Source organism: Arachis ipaensis, chromosome B4, assembly GCF_059453495.1.
Source record: "Arachis ipaensis isolate K30076 ecotype BB chromosome B4, ASM5945349v1, whole genome shotgun sequence".
NCBI classification, from domain to species: Eukaryota; Viridiplantae; Streptophyta; class Magnoliopsida; order Fabales; family Fabaceae; genus Arachis; species Arachis ipaensis.
Window position 1 is genome coordinate 1,421,878 of NC_142439.1, and position 25,501 is coordinate 1,447,378.

The 25,501-nt window shown below is 29.4% G+C and overlaps 5 protein-coding genes across 6 annotated transcripts in view; 3 read left to right on the forward strand and 2 right to left on the reverse strand.

The window, feature by feature from the left end:
• LOC107638334 (SH2 domain-containing protein A) overlaps positions 1 to 19,376 on the forward strand; it is a 209,187-nt gene extending 189,811 nt beyond the window's left edge. For both annotated transcript variants that reach the window (XM_016341562.3, XM_016341561.3), the window contains exon 15: positions 19,290 to 19,376. The gene's annotated coding sequence lies outside the window, so the exon portion shown is untranslated. The remainder of the gene's footprint in view (positions 1 to 19,289) is intronic.
• On the reverse strand, positions 165 to 2,473 carry TIM13 (translocase of the inner mitochondrial membrane 13). Its single transcript, XM_016341535.3, has 2 exons — positions 2,249 to 2,473; positions 165 to 654 (listed from the first exon to the last, which is right to left on the reverse strand). Exons 1-2 carry the CDS (start codon positions 2,360 to 2,362, stop codon positions 502 to 504), a joined length of 267 nt encoding a protein of 88 aa, XP_016197021.1. The 5' UTR covers positions 2,363 to 2,473; the 3' UTR covers positions 165 to 501.
• Positions 6,679 to 8,714, reverse strand: LOC107637500 (uncharacterized). The gene is made up of 3 exons (XM_088485566.1): positions 8,588 to 8,714; positions 7,708 to 8,223; positions 6,679 to 6,868 (listed from the first exon to the last, which is right to left on the reverse strand). The coding sequence occupies exons 1-3, from the start codon at positions 8,712 to 8,714 to the stop codon at positions 6,837 to 6,839; spliced, it is 675 nt and encodes a 224-aa protein (XP_088341692.1). The 3' UTR covers positions 6,679 to 6,836.
• Positions 18,533 to 20,493, forward strand: LOC107637499 (uncharacterized). The gene is made up of 2 exons (XM_016340908.3): positions 18,533 to 19,036; positions 20,240 to 20,493. The coding sequence occupies exons 1-2, from the start codon at positions 18,533 to 18,535 to the stop codon at positions 20,351 to 20,353; spliced, it is 618 nt and encodes a 205-aa protein (XP_016196394.1). The 3' UTR covers positions 20,354 to 20,493.
• Positions 20,494 to 22,139: 1,646 nt separating this feature from the next.
• On the forward strand, positions 22,140 to 25,153 carry LOC107638316 (zinc transporter 5). The gene is made up of 3 exons (XM_088485965.1): positions 22,140 to 22,801; positions 23,082 to 23,231; positions 24,686 to 25,153. Exons 1-3 carry the CDS (start codon positions 22,187 to 22,189, stop codon positions 24,989 to 24,991), a joined length of 1,071 nt encoding a protein of 356 aa, XP_088342091.1. The 5' UTR covers positions 22,140 to 22,186; the 3' UTR covers positions 24,992 to 25,153.
• The last annotated feature ends 348 nt before the right edge of the window (positions 25,154 to 25,501 follow it).

The window sequence follows — 25,501 nt, forward strand, 5'->3', positions numbered from 1 at the left end:
GATCAATTGTGTTCGAATTGAATCATGAACACCCCTAGTATATAATGTAGGTAACGAAATAAAAAATTCTCAAATGAATAATCTTTAATATAATGTAATGTGATCTGTCTTTTTTCGCGTTCAAACGTTAAAATTATAACAACGCTCCATGTCTTCTCTAGAGCTGTATGTTTTCTCGAAAGAATAAACCATCTTCGCATATACCCTTTTACAATCAAACGAATAGATACAGAATACTTCATTTCAATGATGTATCTTCTTATTAAAAGACTTGTAAAGTTAAATGATATAAGAAAAAAACAAGTATGAAACTGTTGAAAATAACCGTTAATCTCAGCTATTTGGATAACCAAAAAAATAAGCACATAATCGTCTTGGTATCAAGGAGAAAAACACCAAGCAAATATTCTCCAACGCCACTAACTAGTTCAAGTTGAGCAACTTAAAGATTCAACAATGTAGATGCAAATTTCATGGTGACCTCTACTAATGGTTGTGGCGTCAATGTTGTGACCCTCCAAATAACGCCTTGCTAATTATGCCAGTGGCCTCGATGTATCGGTCGACACACCTAGAGATGCAACTGCTTTCGCTCCCGCTGAGACTTGAGCCTGGTTTTGTGATGCACTTCTCAAAACACTTTCCTCTCACTGTCTGCTTACAAAAAAACAAGTTACCATGTGAATAGCTGAATCCACATATCAAACAAGACCAACCAAACCAGCTCCCAAGAAAAGAAAAAAAAACAAACAATAACAACAACAGCCTAACCGAACAAAATCAACATTCTAATATGCCATAACCAGTATTGCCCCATACCCAGGCTATTGCTACGATATTTCATTTTGTGTGATACAACAGTTTTGCAATAATATATGTAAGTGGCTGGGACAATCGCTTGAACATATAGAGGAAATCAATTGCATCATGAGACATTTCAGTATTTCATAACATTGAACATCCAGCTCGTATCATCAACGATGATACGTGCAAAAGGATAACTTCAATGATGACGTGTTACTGCATCTCTTTCTACATGATGAACAAACCTTCGTGAATTTCCTAACTCCTTTCAATTTTCTATAAAATCTACACAAACAAGAAAATAAATGGACAAACCATTCTGGTTTTTACAGGCAAAGAAATAACATATTTAGAGCTCAGTTCTTGTAGACTTTCGGACCAATTGCTCATCGACATTCTCCTTTATAGACAGCACATTGATAATACTTTATTTTAATACATAACAGTTAAAATAAGTACAATAAGACTGTAGGAATTGTTTAAATTCAAGATGATTTGTCAATAAGACTATAGTTCTGACGCAAGGTAAAATACCAAAAGGACAAATTGTGAAAATTATCAACCAGCATGATACCTATACTGCACAAGCAGGTTTATTTTGGCAAATTCAGGACCTATATTTTGTGCAGAGTTCCTCTGATTGAAATTATTTTTATTAATTTGTTGAGAAATCAGGCACACAAACCCCTTACCCAAAAATGAAAATAGGTTGTTAAATAAAAGTGAACCTTGCAGTTGAAACCAGTAAACCACAGATTAGTGGTTAAAAGAGAAGTGCTAAACAGTCATCAGAATTTATTGATTTTAGTTATTGAATAAATGACCATTTGTATCCATAAAAGATGAAAACACTGACATATGTACCCACACTAGATCGAAACTAAACTTGTAACCACGCAAGATGCCTTCCGTGTGACAAAAGTACCTTGCGTGGCACTCCAACCTTCCAAAAACAGGATACTTTTGTCACACGGAAGACATCTTGCGTGGATACAAGTTTAGTTTCGATTTAGTATGGGTACATATGTCAGCGTTTTCATCTTTCAGGGTACAAATGATCATTTATTCTTTAGTTATCACTTAGCGATCAACTCAATTCTTTTAGTCTAGTTTCTTTAGTCTAATAATCTAACATCATACTTTATCCTGTACTTTTAAACATTAATTGCTAACTTGTCAAAAACAATAAATTCTGATGACTCTCTCGCATTCCTGGTGATTAAAATCTGTTGCATCTCATCTCAGCCTCGGGTACCGTGCTCGATTCCTATTCCCCCCCCCCCCCCCTTGTTTTTGAACTTTACAGCTGAAGTTAGAAGCAGTGAAGATAAATATCCACGAAAGATAAAACAAAATAATCACTACGCTATACAAGTTGATCCAGATCAAGCAAGATTCAAGAAACAATGGCAATGCCTTCATGAATGAAAGGAAAGATATGTACCTCGAGAAATTGCTGAGCATATTCCAAGGCGAGCTGGCTCTGGAGCTGTTTCTTGAGGTCTTGCGCCGACATTTGCTGCGACGATCCAGGCGAAGGACTTGAGAATGAATCCATTTGCTTTGCTTTCTTTCTTCCTCACTCACTCTGCACACTGCAGCGTAGGGGTCGTTTAAGTGTTGTATGGCTTTGCCGCTTCTCACACAATGGAGTAAAACCCTAAATCTCAATTTGTTCATTTATCATAACTTTCAAATTTTAAAAACACTTACAAAATATATTTATAATTAAACTCACATTAGCAGTATTTTTTAATTTAAAAATAAAAAGAAAAATATAATCAAATTAAAAATATTATCAAATAATAAATAAGTATAATTTTAATATTAGTTATTAAAATTTTTGTTAAAAATTTATAACTTTGTCATACCTTTGGCCTTACTTAAATTCGAATTACCAATAGAATTTTGATAATGAATTTATTTGAAATAAAATAGTTAAAAATTATTTTGATAAAGAATAATTTCAGATGTTTTTAATATCACTAAAAGTGTATTTGGAATACTTTAAAAATAGAGTTCTCATAAAGTTTTTTTTTTAGTTTAAAATATAATAAAAATATAATTTTCAATTCTCAAAGAGAATTTTAATTTTCATATTAGTGTTCAAACTAAATTAGACTAAAAAAAATCTGATTTGTAATTCCATCGTTATTAAAGATTGAAATGTCAAAATTATTCTTAATAAATAAATAAATAAAGACAAATAAAAAACCAAAAATAAAATATAAAGAACATACAATTCATTTCATTCTTGCAATTAATTGTTTCAAATTATAAATTTGAATATGAAATAGAGTTAGAATTCATTTTTTAAAAGAAATAGAATTCTTTTCTCATTTGAATGCTTTCCAAACACACTCTAAAAATCTTAAAATTTTGATAAAATTATAGATTATTATTTTTTTTTTTAGGTTTAATTACTTTGTCCCTATAGTTTTGTGAAATTTTTAATTAGGTCTCTATACTTTTTTTCTTTTTAATTGAGTCCTTACACCAATTTTTTTTAATTGGATCCCTACACTTTTTTTTATTTAGATCCTTATACCAATTCTTTTTTTTTAGTTGGATCCCTATAAAATTAAGCCAATTACTACTAAAAGGGACTTAATTAAAAAAAAATTAGTGCAGAGACCCAATTAAAAAAAAGAGTATAAGAACCTAATTAAAAATTTCACGAAACTATAAGAACCAAAAGAGTAATTAAACTTTTTTTTTATATCTCTTTTCTTTTTTTTAATCATCCTAATATTCGTTGGTTTGGTCTAAAATGCCTTCATCTAATTTTCAAATAATTTGATAGTTATACTGTTAACATATATCTATAAAATATCACAATCCTAAACATTCACAATCACAGTTAGCAAACATATGCAATGTCTCATGGTGTGGCTTCTAATTAAGGTTGGAAGTAGAGTGAGTTAAGTTGAGTTAGACCAAACTCAAACTCGACTCATAAAAATTGAACTTGGCTCATGATTCGATTTATCAATAACTAAGTCTATTTTTTAAACTCAATTTCGGCTCATCTAAAACTTATGAGCTGGCTCGAACTTATGAATTGGCTCAAATAACAGAAACATAATTTATAATTTTATATTAATAAATTATTTTATATATATTAAAAATATTAAAAAAGATCAATTTTATATATTATTTATCTATCAATTATAAATTTTTTATTTATTTATCAAAAAATATCAAAATTATATATATAAATGCATTTTTCTTATTTTCTTCTATATTGAACAATTTAACTAGATTTGTTATATTCTATTTCATCATCTATTCAATCTACAATAAATAATTTAAATACATATAGAACATGTGTATTAATAGTTTAATAAATCGAGCTGGCTCACGAGTTAATAAGCTGAGTTTATTCAAACTCAAATTCGGCTTATTTAATTTTTGAACTCAATATTGACTCATCAGCTCACGAATTCAACTTATTAAACTATTAACAAGTCAAGTTCTATCTGACTCATAAATTGACTTGACTGACTTTCAACCCTGCTTGGTTCTCCTTTTTTGCTCGCTTCAGACTGGAATGGAATTCAGAAATTTGAAATATTTTAGTAGGTTTGATATGTTAGATTTTTTGGATACTCTTTGTTTTGGTTAGAAATCATATGTTTTAAGGAGCATGATGTTATTTGAGTAATTGTTAGAATGTAATTGGGGAGGAAATTAATGATGAATCTGAAACTGATTTTTGGAAAAAAAAATTATTGTGATTCTGTAACTCATAGGTTCAGAGAGAGATAGAGAAGATAGTAATATTATTGGTTAGCATAACTCAAAAACTAATATTAAAAAAATTTTGGAGCTTGAAATGACTAAGAAATAAGATGTAATTAGTTTCTGTAACGTACTTAAATAGGGTATGCCATTGATGGGGTATGGAAACAGTACATAAAGTTTCTGTAGCCTACTTAAATGGGGTATGCCAATGATAGAGTATGAAAAGAGTATATACATTTTTTAAAATGAAAACAAATTTTAATATTTATAAGATAATAATATTCATGTTGATAGTTGAAATTAGTTGGATAAGTTGATTTTTATTAGTATTACATTCTAATATTTTAAAATGGTCAATTAAATTTCTTATTTTAAAAAATACGACTTAGTGTTAGAAAATAACAAATTATATCACATGAATCAATTTTAGATATCTGAAGTAGTAATGACTAAAAAAAGCGAATCAGAAGAAAATCGAATAATTATCCGTTATTCAAATGATATTGCATTCTGCATCACTTACCATTATTCAAATGTTTCATAACTCATAAATTTTCATTATTATTTTGAAGTCTTCGACCTTTCATGTAATTGTGTGATGGCGATTACAAACAAGCAATTTGTATTTCCATTTTCACAGTGATTATTGCTGTGTTTTTCATCTAAGACATTTTCCCCTCTGATTTTAGAAATGTGAGTGTTGTGTCTTATACAAACAAACTATGGTCTTTATCAATGATGATATAATATCGTTTTCAAAAATGCTATTTGTATACTAAAATTAGTCACTAAAATTAACTACTAATGTATTTGTGTATAAATATATGTGTGCTTTAAATTATTTTCAATGTGTATTTGTATTTTAGCATATATTTTATAATGATGGCTGATTTTGGTGACTGATTTTAGTGTACACATAGCATAACTCTATAGTTTTAGAGAGGATGCCAGTATTCTGAGCGCAATACTAATTTAAGTACTAAGTTAATGAGACCCATAATCTTCGTGTATGCAAAGACACTCACGTACGTGGTATAATCAGTTAATCACCATTATAGGTATATTATTATATAACTTGATGATAATTTAAAATAGAATTGACTTTTATGTAAAAAAAAGTATTAAATTATCAATTAATAATTTTGTGGCTGAAATTTTTTTGCATTCCGTGAAAAGTCTTTGGTTCAACATCTATTTAAAACATATATATATATATATATATATATATATATATATAGGGTGTGGGTTAGTCAGGTAGGATTAAGACTCAACTCACACCTTATCCAACCAGATTGGATCGGTTGGATATCCGCGGATAGAGTGCATATTGCCACCCCTAATCTTTCATGACTACAGCAATAGTTGCATCTCCTAGCTCTCTCTTAAAGGTCATATCCACATTTGTCTTCAACTAATTACTCAGGGGAGGCCTCAACTTTATTTGGTGTGTCCTCTATCTTTTTTCTCCATTAATTGTTTTATTTGATTTGTCTAAGATGCTATTGTATTTCACTTCTTGAGTTCTTGCCTTATAAATTGCTACTTTAAGATTTACTTCCCTGTTATGATAGCCTGATTCCTAGCTCAAAATAGCTATGCTTCCTATCATTTCCTCCAAATTATCCTCCATATACTCTTTATTTCCTCATGTTTTTCAGTTTCCATGCTCCAAAAGATGAAACTGATTTTGTTGTTGGGCTACAATGACAATAAACGTATGTTTCATATACATAGACACGGTTATACATGTTCATCGCTTGTTTGTTAAGACACAAATTTTTAATGAATACAATAACACACAAGTATACATGAAATACATGTTTTTATGTCTCTTCATTTAAATTGAGACATTGAGATATAGTTTATAAAACACAAAATTTTATATTTTTATTTTTTATTTTTTTTAAAATACTTGTATAGTGAATGAAAACTTGTATAGAAAATAAAAAACTAGAAATCGAAACCGTCACATCTACGAATTAGAGTTAGAGTGTGTCCTTGGCCAAGAGCATCTTAGTTTGGACAACATTAAGATATCTTTTCTTGTTTGTTTAAATAAAAAATCTTATAATTTTCCTTTTGAATAATAATCAAATCCAATATCACATTAGGCAAAGGATAAATAAATACTTGTATAACAAACCATGAGAAAGTTACTTAAACTTTAGCTACGATGAGAATTTTGGATACATTATTTCTTTGAGAGAGAAATAAAAAATGATGTTGAACATAGATTTTCACCATTCTACATACAGATCTGAAGTTGAGTGTTCCATGCAACGTGGAAGCTAAGTCAACACGAACTGGCATTTACCAAAGCCTGTGAAAAACCATCGATAAGAGAAAATTAAAACTGATAAATTTTAATTTAATAAATAATTTACACTATTTGAGTTAATTAAGGCTGACTGAAAACAAAACACAAAGAACATAGACACAAAATTTTATGTTCTTGTATTTTATTTAGTAATAAACTAGAATAAATTATAAAAATTTAATTTATTTTGATTTTTTTCATTTAAAAAATTTGAGAAGAAAAATATAATAATAAAAATATATAATTATGAAAAATTAATAAGAATAATAAAAGAATAAATAAAAAATAAGCCGTATTCTTTGTTAGTGTCTCTGTGTCTTTTCTGTAAGAATGGATACAAAATATACTAATTCAATATCTCTAGACACAACTCTAAACAGTAAGGCTGCGTTTATTTCTGAAAACAGGACAGGACAACACTGAGAACAGGACAGGACAAAACACTGATGGACAGAGACACAAAATTTTGTGTTCTTATATTCTGTTTAGTGATAAACTAGAACAAATTATGAAAATTCAATTTATTCTCATTTTTTTCCATTCAAAAAATTTGAAATGAAAAATATAATAATAAAAAATATAATTAAAAAAATTAACAAGAATAATGAAAGAAAAAATGAAAAATAAATTGTGTCCCTTGTTAGTGTTTTCGTGTCCTTTCTGTCAGGATGGACACAAAATACACTAATTCATATCTCTAAACATATTGTCTCTGTCCATTTCTCGTTTGTCAAACACAATTTTTTGTCTTTGTGTCCCTGTTACAGTGTCGTGTCTCTATAAACAAACACAACCTAATAGGTTCTTGTTTACCAAGTTGGATTATATATAATGAGACTTACTTGGATCAACTGTGACAAGCATTGCAGTGCCACCAAAGTCACAAGTGCCTCCACCAACCTTTGTGTTCTGCCAGTAACTATTGAACGCATAAGAAGCATGAGCCAGCATGGTGTTAGGAATGTAGCATGCCCCATTGGGCTGAATGTTCTTGCACTCCGCCCCAGACCCACAAGCATAGTCCATCGCCGCCTTTATTATTGGATCAGGTACTGTGGGCTTTGCCACACACCAAACTGCCTTTTTGTGGTGCGCAGAATTCGATGATGACGGTGGTGGTGGTGGCGGCGGCTTTGGAGCATGCTTTGGTGGTGGTGGTAGTGAAGGTGTGAATGGAGAGAGTGGGGTAGAAGTTTCTGGTGCCAGCTGTGGTGTTATTACCGAATTGAAAGGTGGTAGTGGTAATGAAGAAGGAGACCCATATGAATTGAAGTCTGAGTATCCCAGTGATGAGTACTTGTTAAAACGCTCTACAGATTTTACATTGTTTTTTGAAGCTTTTCCATGAATTCTAGCATCTGCAAAATTAACAAAGTAAGTTGAAATTTCGAGTTTCTTTTTAGGTGAAATCTCATGTGCAGTCGACTTCACTCGTGAGTCAAATCAGTCAAATCATTTAACAATCCTTCACGTGAAGTCGACTGCACCTGAGTTTCCACATTCTTTTTATTTGCAGGTGAAAACTTAGTTAAAAACTCAGATGAAGTCAATTTCACGTGAAGTTCATAATTGAGGGCCGTTAAATAAAATTTTTGTCAAATCATTCATTGACTCTCAGCTATCAACTTCACGTGAAGTTGACTACACATAAATTTTCACCTTATTTGCAATGCTGATTATAAATAAATGAAGAAAACAAGTTTAGTGGTGCATTCTCTTTACCGCAGAGAGTAGTGAAGAGGGTGGAAGGCACAACTAAGATGCAACAAATTGCAACAATGGTGGCTCTTGATTCCATTGCAACAATATTATCACACCAAAGAAAAAAAACAGAGGTTGAATAAAACATACAAGTTTGGCGAGGACAAGAGCAATATAAGTAGTTGATTCCATGAATAAAATCTAAAGTTGATTCTTTTGTAACTTTAATTTTGTTGCTGTCGCACTATGATCTGTAGACAAGCAATACAATAATTCGCTCAAAGTATAAAGGATAAAGGAATAGTGACGAATTGCTTTTATTTAAGATTTAGTGGGTGTAAAATAGAGCTAATTCTTTCTTTCACGGATATATTCTTTCATCAACCTCCACTTTCATCTTGCTTGATTGCTACTCAAAGAACTAAATGGAATCTAAGGTCTTTTTATATCTAATCTAAGGTTTGGTTTAGTAAAATTTTGTAAAGAGGTGTTATAAATTTTTTATTTTAATGGTAAATCAATAAGATTATCTGATTATATGTTTGTTTGGGTGTAATGACGTATCCAGAAAATTTTGACAGTGCGGGTAAAATATATATAATATAATAATAATAATTTAGCTTTAGCTAATATGTGTCTTAAAGACAGATGATAAATTTAGTATTAGTGGAAGGATTTAAATTTTTTCATTTAATAACTGCAAAATAAATATATTAAAAACTTAAGTATTTTGTATTTCCAATAAAAATATTCTTAATTTATAATCTTAATATATACTGTTAGGACACATGATAAATAAATTCTAATAATTTTTATAATAAAATATTATATTGCATAAAAATTAGCTATAAAATTGTTCATTAACTATTTTGTATTTGTATATAAATATATGTATTGTTTAATTTATTTTCAATATGTATTCTATATGGATAATTACTTTTTATGTACATATAGCATAATTATTGTTATAATTATATTTTGTTATTGTAAAATACGATTATATTTTAAAATATATAATTTACAAATTAAAATACTAAAATAATAATTTAAATAATAATATATAATTTATAATTTTATTTTTTAGGTTTGATATTTTTAAAAAAATTGAGTAATCTTTTTTTTTAACAATACCATCGAAATGATAAATAATATATATATAAATAATTATTTAAAAAGTCACTTCTCATACAATCAAAACCAACTCTTAGTGGTATTCATAGTTAAAAAATTCTTTCAATTAATATAATTTCTACAAGAAAAACTGAAACTAATTTTGAAAAAAAAAAGATAAATAATATCTTTTGAGTTTATTTTTAAGAAATAATACTAATCTTATTTAAATTGAGAATTGATTATTCTAATAAACATCTAATATAAAATTCTTAAACTCACTATTAAATACCAAAAGTTGAGTAAAAAATTATTGTGGGGTCAAATTTAATAATTTAATGGGGACAAATAAATATTATTATCATATACTACTAAAAAAATTTTAAACTGTAGTGGGGCGCCATTAAGTTGATAAAAGATGATCTTTTTTCAATGAAAAATATCTTTTTTTTATTTTTTAGTGTATTTGAAAAATTTCTAATAGTAAAAATAAAAGTACTAGAAAAATAAAAAAAAAAAACATCTTTTTTGAGAAGCTACAATTTACATCTTTTTTTAAAAGATCTTTTTCCTTAAAAAAAGGATGTTTTTCACATAATAAATGAATAAAAAAATACTTTTATCTTATTTTACCCAAACATAATTAATAGATAAAAAGATCTTTTTACATAAGATATCCAAAGATAAATTACTTTTACTTTTGTAAAAGATCTTTTAAAAAAATATCATTTAAAAAAGATATTTTTTGAGAATGGCATCCAAACAAGTCTTATATATTTATACTTACAGCTTTTAAAAAATAATGTTATTTTTTAAAGTACCTAAAATAATACTTTTTAAAGATAATTTGTGCTTATCAAAAGTAAAAACTCTAATATAACCTCATATATTAAAATTTAATTCTTACATTAATATCTATTATAGTATTTTTAAATTTTAAAAACTAGTTTACCAGATGTACTTCTTGTATGTGCTTATTAAAAATTATTTTTAATTTAATTTACCAATTATAGGCGTTATAATTTTTAAAAAATTATCTTTTAAAAATTAATTTTTATATACTATTTTTAAAAAATAAAAATTTTAATAAACCAAGTATAAGTATACTAGTGATTAAGGTTTCAGAAAAATCCAACTATAACTAAGAGAAATTTTTAATAATTAAATCCAACAAAATCCTATTATATATATTATTTTTTTTTTCTTCTTTTCATTTGATGTTCTACTTCTTCTCCCTTTTTCTAGGTTTGTTTCTTCCTCTTATGTTTTTTTTTATAAGAAATAATAAAGACTAGCATTTTTTATTAATATTAGTCAATATTTTAGGTTAATACTTTATTTTTTATTTTATTACAATTTGGAGTATATAGTTTAAAATTGAATATAAAAATATTTATACTGGTCAAATATTAATCATAGTAATCATAAAAATAAATTTTGTTGATTATGTAACATTATTTTTTTTATTTGCTTGCTTGTATGATTCTTTCTTGTATGTTTATAAGGAAGAAGAATAAAGAAAAGAAGCATAACAAAAATGAATAAGAAGAAAAAATTGTATAAGAAAAAAAAAACAAAAAAAATTATTAACAATAAATACAAATATTTTTTTAAAGTAAATATAACTTTTTGAAGAAAAACATAAAAAGAAAATACATAAATTTATTGACAATAAATAAAAAAGTTTGTGATATTAAACACATAAATTTCTTTTAATGTAAACACAACTTTTTAAAGAAAAATATAGAAAAACACAAATTTATTGATAATAAATACAATTTTTTTAGGTAAATATAGGAAAAAACATAAAATTTTTCACAATAACTATAGAAATTTTGTAAAGATAAACACAATTTTTTTTTTTAAAGATAAAACACAACATTTTGAAGAGAAATATACGGACACCACAAAATTTTATTGAAAATAAACACAGAATTTAAGGTAAGCACAACTTCTTGAAGAGGAATATAGGAAGAAAATATATAAATTTATTGGTAATAAATACAAAAATTTTGTGATGCTAAACACACAAAATTTGGAAGGTATTGAAGAGAAATATGGGGAGACGACACATAAATTTATGAAAAGTACAAGAAGATAATAAGAATACTAAACAACTTAAATAATGGAGTAAAAAAAGAAAATTAAAATTAAAAACATAAATTAAATTGTTAATTAATTATTTTTAATTTTAGATTTTGAAATTTGAAAAATATGGATTTTGCAATTAAACTAAATCACAATTAGCACAATTACTCTTAATATTACGTTAACCTCCCATTCTCTATTTGTGATTTCCGGTCCGCAGAGTCACCTCGGCGCCGTTGTTCGGTCCGACACCGCCCGACCGACGCAGCTCAGCCTCCCGCCGACGACGCCTAGCCTCTCCGCATTCTGCTTGCGCGCCGTAGCAACGGGAGATTGTGCCGCAGCAGCCCAGTATGTCCTCGTTATCACTGTCCAGCCACCCGTCGCTAGCTGTACATGCCCCACCGCAGCCGCTGTCTCCTGTCACGCCGTTCGAGACCCACGTTATCCCCATCGTCTGTCCTCCTTGTCGTGTCGTAGTTACTGCTGTGCCACACCTCATCAACGCAGCCCTTCCTCCCACCGGTTTGATTCCTCCTCCTCTTCCATCTTTGGCTGCTGCGCATTCGGGTTCGAAGCCCACGAAGCAGATTCGCAATCTCCCCTAGCCGAAGTTGTTGTTGCGTGGCTACTCCATCGCGGGATCTCCGCCCCCAGCCTCCATACGTCGCCGTCGACTCTCTCCACCCGACAAATGTGTTAGATGTTCAATTCACTAGGTATGTAGATGATTATTTATTGGATCCCGCTAGGGAGACAATGGATTATTTGTACAATGTGTACAATGGGTTATTGAGTTACAAAATGAACATCCTCCTACTATCTAGAATAACCATCCGAGTACTAGGGATAATAAACATCTTCCCAAAAAATTAAATTGATTTTGGAGTTCACCAAGGATCGAACTCTTGACCTTTCGGATCTAACACTCTAATACCATGTCATGATACCACTCATCCCAAAAGATTCAATTGATGGAAAAGGGTAACACTAATGATTATATCTTTAATACTCCCTAAATCTCTATTGTATACATTGTATAAATATTCCATTGGCTCCTCATACTTTCCCATATTTTAATTCTTAATTGGATGGATATTTTGTTTGATTCAATTTAAATATATACAATTAACAAATGTTCATAGTCATTTCATTAGGTAGCCAAATGATTATTTTAATAACTATGTAAATGGTTGTTTGATCACGATCCCACGATAGTGATGGAGGAGGGGGCTACAGGGGTGGACGATGATGGCCGGTGAGAGAGTTTCTAACGTTAGAGAAGTGGGATGATTGATGAGAGTGGGGTGGCAGACAATTTGAAAAGGGAAGAGAATTTTTAGCTTAAGTAATTTAAAAAGTTTTTTTTTTCTTGTATTGAGCCGAATTCAAAACTTATTATTCGTATTGATTAGATTTCTCGTTATCTCTTTAACGGAATTATAAGTTTATTGATGATAAATACAAAAATATTGTTATGATAAACATCAATTTCTCATTAAGTAAACACAACAAAAGAACATAAGAAACTACAAAAATTTATTGACGATAAACATGTAAAGTTTTCAAAGATAAACACAATATTTTAAATGAAACGTATGAAAAAAATAGAATCTTATTAACGTTAAAATTTTGTGTTGATAAATACAGAATTTTTTTTAAGGTAACTATATAACTTCTTGAAGAAAAATATTAGATGAAAATACAAAAATTTATTAACAATAAGTATAGAAATTTTTTTATGAAAATTCAGAAATTTATTGACGATTAATATAGAAATTGTTATGGGAAATACAATGAAATATTTTGAAGTTAAACGCAACATTTTAAAGAGAAATATAGGAAGGAAATATTAAAATTTATTGACTATAAACACTAAAATTTTGTAATGAAATAATTCTGAGGTAAACGCACTTTTTTAAAGAGAAATATAGAAAAAAAATACAGAAGTTTAACTTGAATAACAAAAAAATTCAACTAAAATTTATGTATTTTTTGTACTATTTTTTATTATATTTATGTATAATTTAATTTAAAAACTAATTTGTTTTATTTTTGAAAAAAAATACAAATATATATAAATTATTTTGTATCAATAACTAAGCATGAAAAAAAAAAGTAAAAACATGTCGAAAGAAAGAAAAAGAAAAAAAGGAGAAGGATGAAGTAGAAAAAATTAAAAGAAGCAGCCAAAAAGAGAGGGGGAGGGGTAATAGTTCAGGTTATTTTTATTATGTTTATATATTACTGGACAAATTTGATTTAAAAAAAAAAGTTATTCATGTATTAAGGCTTTTTATACATCTGTATTGATTTACTTGTTATTGAGATTATAAAATTTGCTAAAAAATTATGAAAAATGTATGACTTTTACAGAGTAAAATTTAAATTAACTTTTAAATTAAATTTTTTATCTAAATTAAGAAAATATAATATTTACAAAAACGTATAAAATATAAAATATTTTTTGATATATGTAACATGTCACATCTCAAGTAAAATTAGGTCGAAGTCTAATTTTAGAAAATATTTTAAGTATTAATTCTTAGTTTAAGATTCGAGATAAATGTTAAACACCAATTTAAATATTTATTCGACTTTTATATATAATATCGTACACAATATAAAATAATTTGATAACAAATATTACAATACAAAAGTGAAAGAATTGTATTGTATATTAGTATTTGGTTTACAAGTATATATATATATATATATATATATACACTAGAGTACGAGAGTAATACATAACAAATTACATTAGGTATAATATCCCCCTCAAGTTGGCAGATAATTTATCATGCCAAAATTGGAAATGAGATTATTGAATTGAGCTAGAGTTACAAGCTTAGTAAACACATCAACTAGTTGGTATTGTGTCCGAACGTGAATAAGATTCAGAAATCCTGCCATCACTCGCTCTCGAACAAAGTGACAATTAATCTCGATATACTTTGTTCTCTCATAAAATGTGGGATTCGTTACAATGTGGATGACTGATTGTGAGTCACAAAAGAGCATAGAAGATGGGATGTCAACTTGAAAGTCAGAGAGAAGACCTTTCAACCAGATTAATTCAGCTGCCACTGCTGCCATAGCCCGGTATTTAGATTCAGCGGAAGACCTTGGGACAGTGTGTTGCTTCTTTGATCTCCAAGAGATAAGGGAATCACCAATGAAAACGCAGTAACCACTGACACTTCTTCTAGTGTTCGGGCAACCTGCCCAATCAGCATTAGCGTATGCCATAAGTCGCAGTTCTGACTTGGCAGAGAAGAGAAGACCTTGTCCCACACTCCCTTTTAAGTACCTCAGTAAGTGGTGGAGAGCAGTAAAATGAGTGGTGGTTGGTTTGGATAGAAATTGACTCAATGTGGAGACAGCATATGTGATGTCAGGGCGTGATATTATAAGGTACATTAGCCTCCCAATTATATGCCTATAAGTAGAAGGATCGTGCAATGGGTCCCGATCAAAGGCATTCATCCTCAGATTTGTCTCCATAGGTAAGGAACTCGGCTTAGCATCAACAAAGTTGGTGTCTTCCAATATGCTCAAGGTGTACTTTCTTTGGCTAAGGACAATGCCTTCAGATGATCTTGCAAGTTCCAGCCCCAGAAAGTATTTTAAATCACCTAAAACCTTGAGTTTAAACATAGATTCTAACAAGTGTTGTACCTTGCACATAATTTTCTTGGAGGAGCTTGGCAAGATGATGTCGTCCACGTATACAAGTAAGTAGACTATGCTATCACCTGTGCCAAAGGTGAAAAGGGAGTGGTCTCTCCTGGATTGTTTGAAATTGTGGCTCAATAATGCTGAGGAGAATTTAAAGAACCATTGTCTGGATGTTTGCTTTAAGCCATAGATAGACTTATTCAATTTGTACACAAGATTCGACTCCTTAGTCTTGTATCCAAGAGGCAAATCCATATAGACTTCCTCAAAGAGGTCACCATTAAAGAACGCATTATTCACGTCCATTTGTAACAAAAACCAGTTATTGATGGCTGCTAGTGATAAAAGAACCCGAACAGTAGTTAATTTGGCCACCGGAGAAAAGGTATCTTTGTAATCTATCCCAACTTGATGCGTATATCCCTTTGCGACCAACCTCGCCTTGTATCTCTCCACTGATCCATCAGCCGTACACTTTACCTTGTATACCCATCTGCAGCCTATGGTGTGTTTTCCTTGTGAGAGAGGCGCCAAGGTCCATGTGTTAGTTTCTTCCATTGCTCGAAGCTCTTCATTCATGGCTTGTCGCCACTCTGGGTATTTCATAGCTTGGTGGTAGAAAGCAGGTTCAGGTATGGTGTTCACATTGGCTACAAAGTTCATGTATAGTTTGGTTAAATGTTTGAAATTGGTTATGGTGGCAACATTATGGCATTGGTAATCATGAAGATATTGTGGAGGGTTAGTTAGTCTAGTAGATCTTTTAAGGATAGGTTGAGATGGTTGAGGTTCAGGAATAACATCATGATTGTAATCAGGTGTTAAAGGTATTGTTGGGTGATGAGGGGTTGAAAGAATTGGTCAAGGATTGCTGAACTGGTGCTGAGCCATGAAGAGAAGTGTCTTGGAGCACTGTAGGCATCACCACATCTGGAAAATTATCCACAAAAGGGGACTGATCAGCTGGTAACTCACTGAAGGGAAATACACTTTCATTGAATGTGACGTCTTTGGATATGAAGAACTTCTTTGCCTCTAAATCATATAACTTGTATCCTTTATACCTTGAAGGATATCCAACAAAAACTGCTTTTACAGCCCTTAGAGAGAATTTGTTCCTTTGAGATATTAACGTGGATGCATGAACCAGACATCCGAAAACCCGCAGTGCATGATAATCTGGTTGTTTGAGGAATAATTTCTTATATGGTGAAATGTGCTGCAGGGCTGAACTAGGCAACCTATTCACCAAGAAGGTAGCAGTGAGAATACATTCTCCCCAGAATTTGATGGACACCTTGGACTGAAAAAAGAGGGCCTCTTGCAACATTAAGTAAGTGTTGATGCTTTCTTTCTACAACTGAATTCTGCTCAGGTCTCTCTACACATGAAAATTGGTGAATTATGCCCTTTAACTGTAAAAAATCAGTGAGTAATAACTCCTTGGTATTGTCAGATCGAATCTGTTTTACTTTAACACTAAATTGAGTTTCCACCATGTTAACAAAATTCATAAGAATGTTAGTAGCATCGGATTTTTGTTTAAAAAGATAAGTCTAAATAAATCTTGAATGATCATCTACAATTGTGAGAAAATATCTCATATTATTGTATGTGGAAGTACCATAAGGGCCCCAAATGTCACAGTGAATCAATTCAAAGACATTATTACAAAAATTATTTTGTGACTGGAAAGAAAGACGCTTAAGTTTTGCTAATAGACATACAGGACAATTTGAATGATTGTGTTTGATGGATTTTAATGACAAAACAGGACTTAATTTATTCAAAATCTTTTCAGATGTGTGACCCAAACGAGCATGCCAAATATCACTACTAACAAAGGACGCTTGATGACAAGAACCAGTAATATGTGTGGAAGTAATGTGTGTAGAAGGTGCTATGGAAGGTGATGGCAGCACAAACAAATCATCTAACTCATCACCTTTGCCAATCACCTTCTTGGAGATCTTGTCATGTATAATAAAAGAGAGGTCAGAGAAGGTAACCATGCAACAAGACAATTTTAGTAAAGAACTTACAAAAATTAAATTCACCCGAAAAGAAGAAATAAAAATGACATTGTAAAAGGTTAGATGGAGGCTAAGAATGACACTGCCCGTGGCTAAGACCTTAACTCTAGTTTGATCTAGTAGGGCTACAAAATGATTAAGTAATGGTTGCGGGTTGATAAGAGCGGAGAAGGAGTTGGTTATGTGTGTGGTTGCCCCTGAATCAATGATCCAAGAGCTGGACATTGCCTTTTGATTCATGTAACATGAAGCCGTATTTGTTTTAATTTACTTGTCTAAAAAACTCATCATAATTGTGATTGGAACAGAACGGTGAAGTTTGGGCAAGTCCTCCTAACCGTGTGTTGTAGATTTTTAAGAATGATCTGTTTGGTTTTATAGTATATAATTATTATAGTTCGTTTTGATTTTTGTTGTCAATATTTTTGAAGTGTACAATATATAAGGACAAAAATTTTGTCGCTGACAAAAATGCATTCAAATTTGTTATTGATAAAAATATATTCAAATAATTTAAAGATGCGACAAAAATGTTCAAAAAAAATATTATTTTTTATATAAGTGATAAACGACTTTTGTATTTGATTCAAAATTTTATAAGAATATTTAGATGACTATTTAAAAAATACACACAAAAAATTAGATAAAAATTTTATGTCTATAATTTTTTTAAGTATTATTAGTGGTTGATAAAAAAATATATACTTAACGAAAAATCACCAAATTTTAAAAATTAAAATATCTTATTTTTCTAATAATCCTTATAAAAAACTGTATCAAAATTTAATGTCTAAAGTATTTTTTGATAATACATATTAAATGTTGATTATTTTTGTCGCGTTTTAAAATTATTTGAGAACATTTTCGTCGATAACATAATTGGAATATATTTTTATCGACCACAAAATTATTTAGAACATTTTCGGTGATTTATCCTTTTACTTGCTTGTAAAAAAAAATCTGTCAACGACAAAAACATAAAAAAGAAGTCCTGATTGTAACGGCTAGTTTCTGTCTGGTCCTTATTCGTTACAAAGCATATACAAACCCAAACAAGATGTTGGAGAAAGCAACGGTTCGAAAAGGCGAAAACCCACTGTTACTGCCAATGGAATCTGAAAACGAATCAGAGATTGCTCCGCACAGAGAAGAAGAAGAAGACGAAGAAGAAGCAGAAGAAGAACGCCCACTGGTGCTGAAAACAACGAAAGTGGTTGAATATTTGGTGCCATTAATGGGACTTGAACTTCTTTGCAAGTTCCCTGATAACTCCGCCTATGATTTTGATTACTCTCGTAGCACTATTTGGTCCCCTTTGGTTCCCAGACCTTATAGCCCCATGGATTTCGATCTCATAACCCCCACAAAGCTTTCTTTCACCAATTCTTCCAACTTCTTTAGACCCAGAAGCAGCGCCATCAAGGTGGCTTCTAAGCTTAGGAAGAAGCTCAACCTTGATTTCATCAAGAACAAGAACAAGAAGATGGTTTCTGATTTGTCCCCAATACCTCCAAGAATTAAGGCTGCTACTACTTGCAATTGCAACCCCATCATCAAGAAGGTAATTGATTTCTATTTCTGTTTGGTTCTAAGTCTTTAAGTTAGGACTTAATAATGGGGATAACAAATTAATATTTACTGGATTTAATATTTGAAATACGCTTATGTTTCATATTTAGATTTGCATTTGCTAGGAATTTTTGTGGGTTCTATCTCCATTTCTGGTACCTCTGTTATTGTTCCCCATTTTCGTTTGTTGAAAGTTGACCACAAAAGAAAAGAGAATTTGCAATTTGTTTATGCTGATATTTTAGGTAACGATGATTGCTAAGAGTCAACAACTTTTGTATTTTGTAACCATTAATTGGTCATCAATAGTGTTTTTAATGGTGTGAGATTACATTCCATGATGAGAGATCACTCACTTTTCTTTTGATGATTAAATACTGGTCACACAATACAAAACTTGCTGGCCCTTTAAACTTTCTCTTAGATAATTACTTCTCCGAGTATATACTCAAATAGGTCTCTAAATAATTTTGCACTATTCGATTTTCGTCTTCAAAATTTTTTTATTATGTTAAGATCCTTATATTATACCTTATAAAAATAAGATATATAGATTTTTTGTCACATTTTCTAAGACCTATGGCTGTGTTTGGTTAGTGTCTTTGAGACACATAGACATATATACAAATACACAAAGATACATAAATATAAAAATACTCAAATTTTATAATGTGTTTGGTAATAATGTATAAGACACATATATATAAACCAAATATCAATTTTACCTTATGTGTCTTATGCATTGTGTTCGTTTTATACATTGGTAATTTTAAAAATAATTAGGAATAAAAAAATCAAATTTTGTGTTTTATATTTTGTATCTTTGTGTCTTAATTTTAAGGAGAAATACTAAATACATATATTTTGTGTGTATCTATATATTATGGTGTTCATTTAAATCTGTCTCTTAACAAACAAACAACGAACGTATATTATTGTGTCTAATAATTACTGTCCATATTTTAACAAATAAAAATAATATATTTATCTAAATAAAAATAATAAATTTGACTAAAATAAAAATTTATATATCTTATTTTTATAAAATTTAAAAAATTTAATATAATAAATTTTTTCTAAAGACAAAAACGTTGAATGTAAAATTTTGTAGGTACCTATTTGGATATATATACTATTATTTCAGGTAATGTGTTAACTATATCATAGGAATGACCTTGTTTAAAATTTGATCCAGGGATGGGCGAAGGCACTAAAAGCTGCATCGAAACAGTTTAAGAGATGGAAATCTAAGAGAGATCCCATTGCCCATGTCATGCTACCCAAATCTTTCAGCGATGGAGACTTTTAATTTGGTTTACAAAAAATTTAAGATCAAATAATTTGGTTTTTAATTTTTTTTTTTATTACTATGAAGTCTTTGATGGATTGGTCCTTCCGTAATATTATTTAAAGTGAGGGAGGGACCAATGTGTAATTATCAGGGACTTACTAAGTAATAAAAATGTATTAGAAACTAAAGTTTTTATCTAAAATTTGTTGATTAATTACCCTATTCATTCTATCGACAACTACTACAAGAAGAAGTGTAATTGTTCTTTCTTTGTATACAACCACAATGTACTTTTACGTGCCACGAAATTTCTGAATCTTTCTTATTTATCTATCTATTTTCTATTAAATATTTGGTACATTCTAATATAATTATATCACGGTGATTTTGGTGGCTATAGTATTTTAAAAAATATTACTTAAAATATTTCCAAAATATAAAAAAATGCGATTTCCATTTTAACACCACTTACATAGTGATCGTAATTATTCTAACATAATTATATTAGAATCCACTTAAATATTTATGTGTATTTTTTTATTTGTGCATTAGTATGTAGGGTTACTTTGGTCAGTCTTTTTTTTATTTTGACCTTTATTTAAACTATTATATTATGCAATACTAGCTTAGTGTTTTAGTTTATTTTCTTTTAAAAAATATTGTGTAAATATAAAAAATTAACCTTTATATATTTATGTATTTGTATCTATTTATATGATTTACATATTTTCCTCCATCTTACTATATTTTAGAGATAGGCCAAGGCAAATGAAAGTTTCATCTGAGTTACTTTTGGTATCAAGCTTGAAAGACCCTAAGAATATACGCTAGTTAATAATAAAAACAAGACATTTGTGTAAATAATCTTATATTAGAGGAAACACATTTTTAACTTTTTTATTTTTACTTTAAATAACTAAAAAATTATAAATTTCAAATTCCAAAATGTTATAAGTTTAATAATATAAAAAATTTAACAAGTCCACCTAAAGAAGAAGCTAATCTTTCAATAACTAACTGTCATTAAAAAAGCTATATAAGATTTCATGGATCATACGTTAGCAGTTAGCACACTTCTATTTCATGTTTCGACATAATGGGGGTAGTTTTTCCTTCCATTCGTTGACTTCCTATATTTAAGCACTTCAAAACTATTTTAATTGGTTGATAGCACATAGTGTCGACATATTACCACACTTAACATAACTGATGACTTCAAAGTCCAACGTTGATGACATGATTTAAATATATTTGAATTAAAGAAATTAAATCCAATATTTCAACATACTATCAACAAGTACTGAAAATGAGGATGCACTTTAACCTACTTACCTACATATACGTAATTGAGATTATGTGCTTGTTTGGGCGTTATTATTTTGATAAAAAAGATATTTTTTTTATTGAAATTTTTTTTTATTTTTTAGCGTGTTTGGCAAATTTCTAATAGTAAAAGTAAAAGTACTAGAAAAATAAAAAAACATCTTTTTTGAGAAGATGTAATTTACATCTTTTTTTAAAAGATCTTTTTTTCTTAAAAAAAGATGTTTTTCGTGTAATAAATAAACAAAAAGTACTTTTATATTGTTATACCCAAACATAACTGATAAATAAAAAGATCTTTTTGCATGAGATACTCAAACATAAAGCTACTTTTACTTTTCCACAATGTCTTTTAAAAAAAAAATAACTCAAAAAAAATCTTTTCTTAAAAGTTCACTCTAATAAGTTCTTATATTTTTTTTAAATAATAAATGATAAGTCATTATTTTGATTCAAATGCTATAAATATAACTCTTGTGTTCATTTTTTTTCCTATTGGCACACACTGTTTTCAACACCAATTTCACCATGAAGGGGTTAAAGCAGAGCAGTCAAGTAGTATTCATGTTCTGCATTCTTAGTTTGCTTGTACTCCCAAATTTAGTGGCATCTGAGTGTACATGTGATAAATCTGAAGAAACACATGACAAAGCCAAGGCACTAAAGTTTAAGATAGTAGCTCTTGTTTCTATTCTCGTGGCGAGTACAATTGGGGTTTGTATTCCGCTTCTTGGTAAAATCATACCTGCCATAAGTCCAGAGAAGGACATCTTCTTCTTAATTAAGGCGTTTGCGGCTGGTGTTATACTAGCCACTGGTTTCATTCATGTGTTGCCGGATGCATTCGAAAATCTAACCTCGCCTTGTTTGAGCGATCATCCTTGGGGAGATTTTCCTTTCACTGGATTTGTGGCCATGTGCACTAGCATGGGAACTCTCATGGTGGATGCTTATGCCACTACTTATTTTCAGAAATCACATCTTCAGAAAGCACAAGTGGCTGTCACAGATGTTGAAAGAGAAGAAGAAGATGCTGGGAATAATGAAGTGGAACTTCACACCCATGTAACACATGGTCATGCACATGGTCACGTTTCTAGTAATAAGTCTTCAGAACTCCTTCGTCATCGCGTCATATCGCAGGTAATTATGCTTTCTTGTACTTAATTTTTTAAGGGTGGAAACTCAATTTCACGTAAAGTTGATAACTGATAGTCGTTAGATGAAAATTTAATCAAACCAATCAAATTATTTAACGTTCTCAACTATTAATTTCACTTAAAGTTGACTACACATAAGTTTTCACTTTTTTTTTTGCTTTATATTCGGTGATTTTATTATGAGCTATGAAATTGCAAAACTATTCTAATTAATTTTGTAATTTTGAGTTACAATGATTATTTAAGAGAAATTTGATTGATAGGTATTGGAGTTGGGAATTGTTGTTCATTCGGTCGTAATAGGAATTACTTTAGGAGCGTCAATGAATTCAGAAACAATAAGACCTCTTGTTGCTGCGTTGACTTTTCATCAGTTCTTTGAGGGCATGGGACTTGGAAGTTGCATCACTCAGGTACTATTCTAAAGATTTTATTATTATGAAAATATAATAAATTTTTAAAGAATGAAAATGTTCACTAAAATCTCATGCAATAAATATCAATATTATTAACTAGTTATAATTTAAATAGCATAATTTTTTTATATTCATTTATAAATCTCGAATTCGAGTCCTACTCCTAATTAAAAAAAAAAAAATGATATACGTGCTGAGTGACTTGAACGGCGCTACCTTAACAACTTTTAGGGTTAACTTATATATATATATATATATATATATATATATATATATATATATATATTATATGTACATTGATTTAGGTTTACTAAAAAATTATTTTCAATAATAATTTATTTTGTCTTTAGCAAAAAAAATTGTCTTTTGAGATATTTATTAATAATGAGATATTAGTCGTCTTATTTTTTGTTTATTAAAATATTTTAATTACAATTATACCAATTATGATAAAGCCTTTTTTAATGATGGCCATAAAAATATTATAATTTGTCATGCATTTAAGTTAATATTAATTAATTTTTTGCTTTTTTACTAAAAATATTGATCTTTAATATTTTTCATTTATTATATGTGTCACATTCGAAAATAAGAAAAAATAGTTAGCCTAATTTGCATGTTATCCTTTTAAAATCTCAACCATTCTTCTAAAACATAATAAAATAAAGAGAGATAGATTATCTATTTAAAAAGAAGTATTTAAAGATGAGTTATATTTATCATTTTTATTCAAAACTATCCTTTTGATTTCAAATATTAAGGTAAAGGATATTCTATTATTTTTTATTTATTATTAATCTTTCGTAAATTTAAATTTTATTTAATAATTTATTGTTAGCTAATAGATTATTATATATACAAGATAGATTCGAATTCTAACACTTTTACTTAGGTGAACAAGTGTTCATCATTCACGATGGTTATTTTATTATTATAATATAAATGCTACAAATAATTAAGCATACAACATATATTAAATTTCGCCCAATAACTTAAATAGTATAGTCTCTCAATACTCATTTAAAGGTTACGGGTTTAAATTTCTCTATCTTTCATAAAAAAAAAAAAAAAACATTACTAAATTTCTTGCTAATTTAATTTAAAGAGTTATACATCAATAATAAATGCAATCTTTATTTCCTCTTTCATCTTTAATTTGATATAAGATTTTCTCTTTCATCTTTCAATTCATTTACTTTAGATTTAAAATATGTATTAAATCAATGAATTAGATTTGAAATTTAAGTAATTATAGAATATTTCCATTGCGAAAAAGAATGTCATAAATTATTTTTTAAAAAAATTGATTATAAAATTTTATACGTAAATTTTGTGGTTTATAACCATTAATTAGTCATTATTAGTATTTTTAATAAAAGTGTTGACCAAATTTTAATAATAATGTCACATGCTTTCTAACATTCGTACACTAACGACAAAAATTATTTCAGGCAAAATTTAGAAGGCTATCCGTTATAGTTATGGGATTATTCTTCTCTCTAACTACACCAGTGGGAATTGCAGTCGGCATAGGGATATCTAATGTTTATGATGATAACAGTCCAACTGCTCTTATTGTGGAAGGAATTTTTAACGCAGCTTCAGCTGGGATCCTAATCTATATGGCACTTGTAGATCTTCTTGCTGCTGATTTTATGAATCCAAAAATGCAGAAAAATAGTAAACTTCAAATAGGAGCAAATATTTCTCTTCTTTTAGGAGCTGGTTTTATGTCTCTTATTGCTAAGTGGGCATAAAACCAATTAAATTGCATTCTTTTCCATAAAAACTTTGTTTTAGGTTTTTCTTTTTTCCATTTACAAATTCTCGCATTTATACTGTTGGATTAATTAATTAATTTCTTTCTGTAGCACCATTTTTCGATTCATATAATGTGAGACTTATAAAAATGTTGGAAATCCTTTTTTTTTCTATTTTTTTAGAAAAATACCAGAAGACTAATAGAATTTATTAATTTTGACTAATAACTAGTTAATAATTGTTCATACCCTGACCCAATAATAAAGGTCCAGGATCCAAGCGAAAGGCCCGGCCCAAAGGGTTGGTCCTCACCCAGTACCAGCCTTCACCCCCAGAAGTCGGTACAGGGCACGACCTGCTCCAAGGAAGTCGGGAACGAGGGTTAGCTGGCAGATAAGCACTCACTTGAATGAGTAACTGTCCCTAGAATCTCTCTAACCCCTTCCACGAGCCATATCTTAACTTCCCTAAGATAAAGGGACGGTTAACACCCTAGAAAGGTGGCA

What these genes read in the sequence shown, in the direction of transcription:
- TIM13 (XM_016341535.3), bottom strand. Translation starts at nt 2,362, where the DNA reads ATGGATTCATTCTCAAGTCCTTCGCCTGGATCGTCGCAGCAAATGTCG. An exon ending in ATGCTCAGCAATTTCTCGAG is followed by an intron (nt 655 to 2,248) that starts GTACATATCTTT and finishes TTTTGTAAGCAG; the next exon opens with ACAGTGAGAGGAAAGTGTTT.
- LOC107638316 (XM_088485965.1), top strand. Translation starts at nt 22,187, where the DNA reads ATGAAGGGGTTAAAGCAGAGCAGTCAAGTAGTATTCATGTTCTGCATT. An exon ending in GTCATCGCGTCATATCGCAG is followed by an intron (nt 22,802 to 23,081) that starts GTAATTATGCTT and finishes TTTGATTGATAG; the next exon opens with GTATTGGAGTTGGGAATTGT. An exon ending in TTGGAAGTTGCATCACTCAG is followed by an intron (nt 23,232 to 24,685) that starts GTACTATTCTAA and finishes AAATTATTTCAG; the next exon opens with GCAAAATTTAGAAGGCTATC.
- LOC107637499 (XM_016340908.3), top strand. Translation starts at nt 18,533, where the DNA reads ATGTTGGAGAAAGCAACGGTTCGAAAAGGCGAAAACCCACTGTTACTG. An exon ending in GCAACCCCATCATCAAGAAG is followed by an intron (nt 19,037 to 20,239) that starts GTAATTGATTTC and finishes AATTTGATCCAG; the next exon opens with GGATGGGCGAAGGCACTAAA.
- LOC107637500 (XM_088485566.1), bottom strand. Translation starts at nt 8,714, where the DNA reads ATGTTTTATTCAACCTCTGTTTTTTTTCTTTGGTGTGATAATATTGTT. An exon ending in CCTCTTCACTACTCTCTGCG is followed by an intron (nt 8,224 to 8,587) that starts GTAAAGAGAATG and finishes TTAATTTTGCAG; the next exon opens with ATGCTAGAATTCATGGAAAA. An exon ending in GCTTGTCACAGTTGATCCAA is followed by an intron (nt 6,869 to 7,707) that starts GTAAGTCTCATT and finishes GGTTTTTCACAG; the next exon opens with GCTTTGGTAAATGCCAGTTC.